This window comes from Ailuropoda melanoleuca, unplaced genomic scaffold (assembly GCF_002007445.2).
Source record: "Ailuropoda melanoleuca isolate Jingjing unplaced genomic scaffold, ASM200744v2 unplaced-scaffold8255, whole genome shotgun sequence".
In the NCBI taxonomy this organism is placed as follows: Eukaryota; Metazoa; Chordata; class Mammalia; order Carnivora; family Ursidae; genus Ailuropoda; species Ailuropoda melanoleuca.
This window is the reverse complement of record NW_023253609.1, coordinates 1-5,877: the sequence shown is the minus strand read 5'-3', so window position 1 is coordinate 5,877 and position 5,877 is coordinate 1. Positions and strand designations below refer to the sequence as shown.

Below are 5,877 nucleotides of genomic sequence, written 5' to 3'. Positions count from 1 at the left end.
ACTTTAACAGCAAAAGGAAAATCTCATACGGGTGTGTGGCTGAACACATCCCCGTAGGCTGAAAATACTGAGACGTTTTCTCCTTGAAAGACTGGATATGGACTAAGAGTATTTAACACTTGTGTACAAAGGACTGCCATGAACCGGTCAGGCTGCAAGGGCGCACAAGGCGGAAAAACACTTGGGGTCCTAAATTAGGGAGACCTTCCAATGATAGGAAAACTGTCTTAAGAGGGAATTTGTTTTCTTTCATAAAACTACCCATAGACGTTGTTAAGGCATTACCATTGATTTCAAACTCTGATTTCCTATTTACCTCTGTAATTCCCCCACGCATAGTGTTATCTTTACTTCCCCCTGTCAAATGTGCCCTCAGGGGCAAGGGCTGTGGTTCCTCTTCCTGCGTGGTGGCCCAAGGGCCTGGATCCTTTCATTCACAAAGGGCAAGGAGGGGCTTGGGGGCAGCTTACCAGAGAGGGGAAAAAAGTACCCTTTGAGTAAAAAAACTCCTAAAGTAAAATAAAAACAAAATTATCTCCCGTAAGTAGCTCCATTTGGTAGTAGGGGGAGGGGTGGGAGGCTTAGGTGAGCTGTAGGCACAACTGCTCATTTCTGCGCTGTCCAGTATGTGCCCGATCCCCAGTCCCAGAGGACCTGTTGTATTTCCTCTGAGACTCCAATCGGGGAGCTGTGTTCTTGTGTGAACGTTTGCATCACTGTTCCATCTTGATTAAAGGCTGTTGGTCTGAGTGCTGACCAAACACGAGCTGGTCCAGGTTACGGTTTGATGTACTGTCTCCTCTTACTGACTGGGAAAGCATACTGAGTTTCAAAGCAGTGGAATGGAAAATAAACAAGTAAGTCCAATACTTATAACTAGAAAACACTGGTCAACCGTTGGAGAGTAAGTACCATGAAGAAACTTATATAAAAAGAAGTCTGAAGAAGAATTCTATCCCCTCCATTTCTTTTGTGCTCAGGGAGGGTTGGAAGTGGCTTATCCTCTTGTACCTGCTATGATTTACTACAGTACCCATCAGTCCTGCATAGGACACAGAGTACTTCTAGGTTTTTTAATTGTCTTGCAGTGGACGAACCTTGGAGCAGAGTCAGTAGAATCAAATGTTAGCTGGAAGACTCTGACCCTTGCTTCTTGGTCACAGTTGGGCCTGGATCCACTCAGTGCAGCAAGTGCTATGAGCAAGCTTCCTCCTCATTGGAAAAGCCCATGAGAAATAAAATCAATAATGACAATTAAAAACCCCAAGGGTCCCCAAGCAATAAAACTCCATATGCAGTTTTTTTTTATATATCAAATATACCTCATCAAAAGGTGAACTTCTGCCTGAAGAGACAATATTCTTGCTGGGTGCCTTTTCGTGGAGGCCTCACAGTTTGAAGACAAAGGAATGTCCCAGCAACTTCCCACAGTGCATCCAAGTAGGGGTGCTTCCTGGGTGAAAGATGGGTCCCTCAGAGCAAATATGGCCAAACCAGTCCACGGGTCCAAAAGTTAACGTGGGCAGCTGCCGTGGCTTGGTTCCAGGGGCTGACACATCCGAGACTCATGGCCCATGCTATACTCCATGGTAATGCTCCAATAAACTCACTGCTTGGGGGTGCTACCCTCAGGGAGTCTGCATTTTCAGTGGCAGGGCCCTTGAAGATGCCGTTTGACTTGGCTTCCTTGGGAAAGAAGTCCTGCTGGTAGTCCGGGTTGTCCAGGCTGATCTGGTGGTTGCCTTTCTGGGCCCAGAGGCCGGGGCTGTCGAGCACACTGCTGACGCAGGTAGGGTGTGTGTTAAGATACTCGGGGTTGTCCACTGCGTTGCTGTGGGGATTCTGGTAGTGAGGGTCTCTGCCGGGAGCTGGATTTAGAGGCTGACTGTGATAGACGGGGTTCTGGACAGAACCCGTGGGCCTTTTGGGAACGGACTGGTTTATGTATTCTGAAATGGGAAAGAAATCACAGGTGACGTAATCAGCCCAGCATCAGCCCAAGCGGGACTCGACTGGACACACGAACCTGCCGATAGTCCTCCACAAGGCCACTGAGGGCAGGGCTGCTGGGAAGGTGAGTGTCCTGCTGTTGCTGCAAGATACACTGGGTTCTTTTCTATAATTCTCAAAGCAACGGGCACATTTATCTCTTGCCAATTTAAAGTTCGCAGGAGGACAGCCTGCCTTGAGATGTATGTGTGCACATGGGTATGGAACAACTGGCAATAAAGCTGAGGTTGGGAAAATACGTGTTTCACATGCTGGGAATAGAGCCCGGATTGAATCTGTCACACACACGCGTGCACACAGACACACTCATCCATGCACACTCAAACACGTACTGACACACGATCATTCACACACACACACACACACACACACACACACACACCTCTTTGATGTTTGCTTCAAATTCTAGAAAATCTGAAAACTGATGCTAAAAACACACCCCCCGGCCGGACAGGACTCGAGTTCAACACAAAGACCCGCACGCACACTGTCGTTCTGCAGTTCTCTGCTCTTACTCCCTACACCATGTCTGCAAATTGCCACAGTCTCCACTTCTGGACTGGCTTGACACAAGCAAGCAGCCCGGGCACCAGGGGTTGGAGGCTGGCCCTGCAGGACAGCGAGGCCGAGGACAGTGACCTTGTCCAGGGGAAGCCACTCACCAGGTGCTGGGAGGAAGGTGTCATCTATGTTGTCCTCGGTCAAGGTGCCAGTGGGGTCTGAGCTGTACCGTTGCAGGAAGCTGTCTTCTTTGAGGGGACAGCTCTGAGGGGAGGACATAAGGCAAGGTGACTCCAGTCAGTGCTGCTCAGACTTCAAAGTGCATACAGATCACCTGAGATTTTGTTAGATTGCAGAGTCTGTGGGGTCCAAGGAAGTGCCTAAGCATCTGCATTTCCAACAAGTCCCCGGGTGATGCCCATGCTGCCGGCCCACAGACCTCAGGACCAGTGGCAAGGACCTGGTCAGTGTGCCGCATGGCTTTCGGCAATGACAGAAATGTTCTATCATCCGTGCTCTTCAATACGGTCACCAGTGCAAACTGAAGGAGACGCACGAGGCCGGTGGCTTCTGTACTGGTAAGTACGGGTCTAGATCAAGCCTTCCCACCAAGCATCAGCATCACCTGGAAGGCTGGCTCAACCCTGATGGCCGGGCTCTGCCCCTCACCATCCTACGTCAGTAGGTCCGGGTCGGAGGCCTGGCCGTTTGCATTTGTAACAAACTGCCAGGTGATGCTGCTGCTGTTGGTCTGCAAACCCCGTTCTGAACAGCATCGCGGTAAGGGAGAGCTAACTGCTGGCCTTAGGGCAGGGGTCAGGGAGACCACACGGAGAAGAAAGGAAGGAAAATCAAGACTGGTTGGGGTAAGATGGGCATTTTCTATGTGTGATAGAGCCATGATACAGAGCTGTTATTTAATTCGGGTTTATTGGTGTTCATACGTACCCCATTTCTGTCAATGCAAGCCACGGCGGAATTGTTGCTGGTGGTGCTCTGGAAAAGAATCGAAGTTGTTGAGGGTACACTTGCATATTCTTGCCCATGCCCACTGAACCCAGGAGGTGGGGATCTCAGGGAGTGGATATAATTAAAGGTACTTAATTTTGCCTTGACCCATCAGCTTTAGAAAACTAGGTTTAGTTCTGACTTAATTCTGGTCCCTAGTAGACCTAAAAAGATTATGATCCAGTTATTGCAAAGCCGAAAAACAGCTCACTAATACACCGGATGGAGTCATTCTGACTCTGGCTTGACCATCTCGTTAACATCTACTTCTTTGTCTCTATGTGAGTTCTACTAGATGGGTCTCATTTTCTCTGAACGATTCATTCAAACCAGCAGACACAGTGCTTGAGAAGGAGTGACATTCCGTACCAGGGAACTCAGGAGGGGGGTCCGGGATGTGGAGGGACTGTGGAAGAAGCCCTGCTGGGGGATGCGGTACTCATCGGCGTCCACGACATCCTCCATGTCCTCTTCGTCCATCAGGGTGCGGTAAAAGTTGGAGTCCGTAGGGCTTGGCAAATGCATCCTCTCGTCTCCCTGGTGCACAGATTTTGAGACAGGCGGTAAGGCCCAGACAGGCGGTAAGGCCCAGACAGGGGGTAAGGCCCGAACAGGCGGTAAGGCCTGGGCAGGGGCTGTCCCACTTCTTGGCAGATGCCTCTTTGTTCGGCAGTTTGGTTAAAATAAATCACCCCGGTTCTCTGAAGTGTAGCTGCTTCCTTCCCTCCCCCCACTTGACGTTAAAACATAAAAATTCTTTGGTGTTTAAAAGCCCCTAAGTGAAACAGACACAGCTTAAGAGGAAGAAGACAGGGACACAGGAGTGGCGTCTGTCAAGTGTGTTCTCACAGCTAGGTGCATGATCTTAGAGTTTATAGGAAGGCATTGGTCCCTATTCCTGGCGCAGACCTCTTAAACCCTAGGAATCTCCGAAATGGTGAGAGTGGCAAAGGTGTCCTTGTTATGCTGATGAGTGACTTTAGGACCACAACTAAGGAGGGGAATGGTTGCCAGGGGAACCAACCAGCGAAGAGGGGATTGGAGCTTTCAGTCACACCCCTGATGTCCTGGAACATGGGAGGCGCTGGAGGGGGAATCACCATTTGGCCATTAATTTAATCAATAATGCCTATTTAATGAAGACTCTATAAAACCCCACAAGGACTGGGTTCAGGTTGGTGAAGACATGGAGATCTGGGGAGAGCCACCCAGCGGGTGCCAGGGAATTGCCTGCTGGGAGATGTACGGAAGCCCGCTTCCCCCCACCCCCCAACACACACAGCGGAATTGCTAAGCAGAATCTTCAGGTGCTGTATGCAAATTCTTTCTGCATACGTTATTTCACTGACTTCATTAAACAGCCCTGTGAGTTTGGTTTTGTTGACCTAAAGTGGTAAGCGGAGACTCAGGGATTTGAAGTCAGATTTGCTGCCACCAAAGCCTTGCTTCTCCATCTGATGGAGCTGAGGCTCCGTGAACTGGAATACGAATGTGACACATGGAACTGAGTTTGTCAGAGTGCAGTCCGGTGGGGGTGGCACATGGAGCTGGCGGGGGGGTGGGCACCACAAATGACCTCCACTCGGTTTATGGTGTGGCCTGTGCCCTAACCAAGGCTTGCTCTGAGGCCTTGAGGGTGTGAGGATAGGACCTGGGACACAGGGAAATTGAACCGGCCCACAACAGAGCAGTGACACTGGACGCTCCGCAGAGGGACCTCTCCCAGCGGAAGCTCAGAGACGGTGATCTGGTACCTGGATGACAAGGTAGCGTTGGGGGTCTCGGGCCATTTTGGAGAATTCAATGATCAATTCACGGAATTTTGGGCGACTGTCCGCATCTATCATCCAGCCTGGAGAAGGAATGAGGAAACAGTACAATTAGACCCTGAAAGAAATGATAAAGACGGCGCTGCTTCCAGAAAGCATTTATGGTGAAATCCTTTTAGGCAAGCAAGTGATGCCGAAACTGAATGTTTGTGATAGGCTTTTTGTCTTGGCACACCAGCGCTGACCACAGTTGAAAGGCCACGATGACATAAAATACTTGAATCAGAATGACAGTAACCATCTAATTTTCTGTGCCTACTCTTCCCAGGGCCGGAGTTCTGCATTATCACCTTAAGGGACCCAGCAGCTTTGATGCATCGCTCTTTGTGAGCTGCTAGACTGTAGGGAGCCCCAGCCGTCCAGGCTCTCTGGCCACATCCTCACGGGCATCCATTTTCACCTACACTCGCTTAGCAGTCTTGCAAGCTGGAAACTAGATTCAATTTAGGGAAAGTTAGGGACTTTCTTTAAGAGTCTCGGGGTTTGGGAACTCCACACCCTGATGCTTTCATTGTCTTACACTCTCAGT

The 5,877-nt window shown here is 49.9% G+C and overlaps 1 protein-coding gene across 1 annotated transcript; it reads right to left on the bottom strand.

Moving 5' to 3' along the window:
* Window positions 1–1,473: 1,473 nt before the first annotated feature.
* LOC117800818 (epidermal growth factor receptor-like) lies at window positions 1,474–5,407 on the bottom strand. The gene is made up of 5 exons (XM_034653377.1): window positions 5,274–5,407; window positions 3,889–4,056; window positions 3,460–3,507; window positions 2,673–2,775; window positions 1,474–1,949 (listed from the first exon to the last, which is right to left on the bottom strand). The coding sequence occupies exons 1-5, from the start codon at window positions 5,364–5,366 to the stop codon at window positions 1,474–1,476; spliced, it is 888 nt and encodes a 295-aa protein (XP_034509268.1). The 5' UTR covers window positions 5,367–5,407.
* Between the last annotated feature and the right edge of the window lie 470 nt (window positions 5,408–5,877).

Excerpts from the sequence above, each read along its gene's own strand:
- LOC117800818 (XM_034653377.1), bottom strand. The coding sequence starts at position 5,366 with ATGATAGATGCGGACAGTCGCCCAAAATTCCGTGAATTGATCATTGAA. Across the intron at positions 4,057-5,273 it reads AACGCTACCTTGTCATCCAG|GGAGACGAGAGGATGCATTT; the intron begins GTACCAGATCAC and ends TCTGTGCACCAG. Across the intron at positions 3,508-3,888 it reads CCCCCCTCCTGAGTTCCCTG|AGCACCACCAGCAACAATTC; the intron begins GTACGGAATGTC and ends ATTCTTTTCCAG.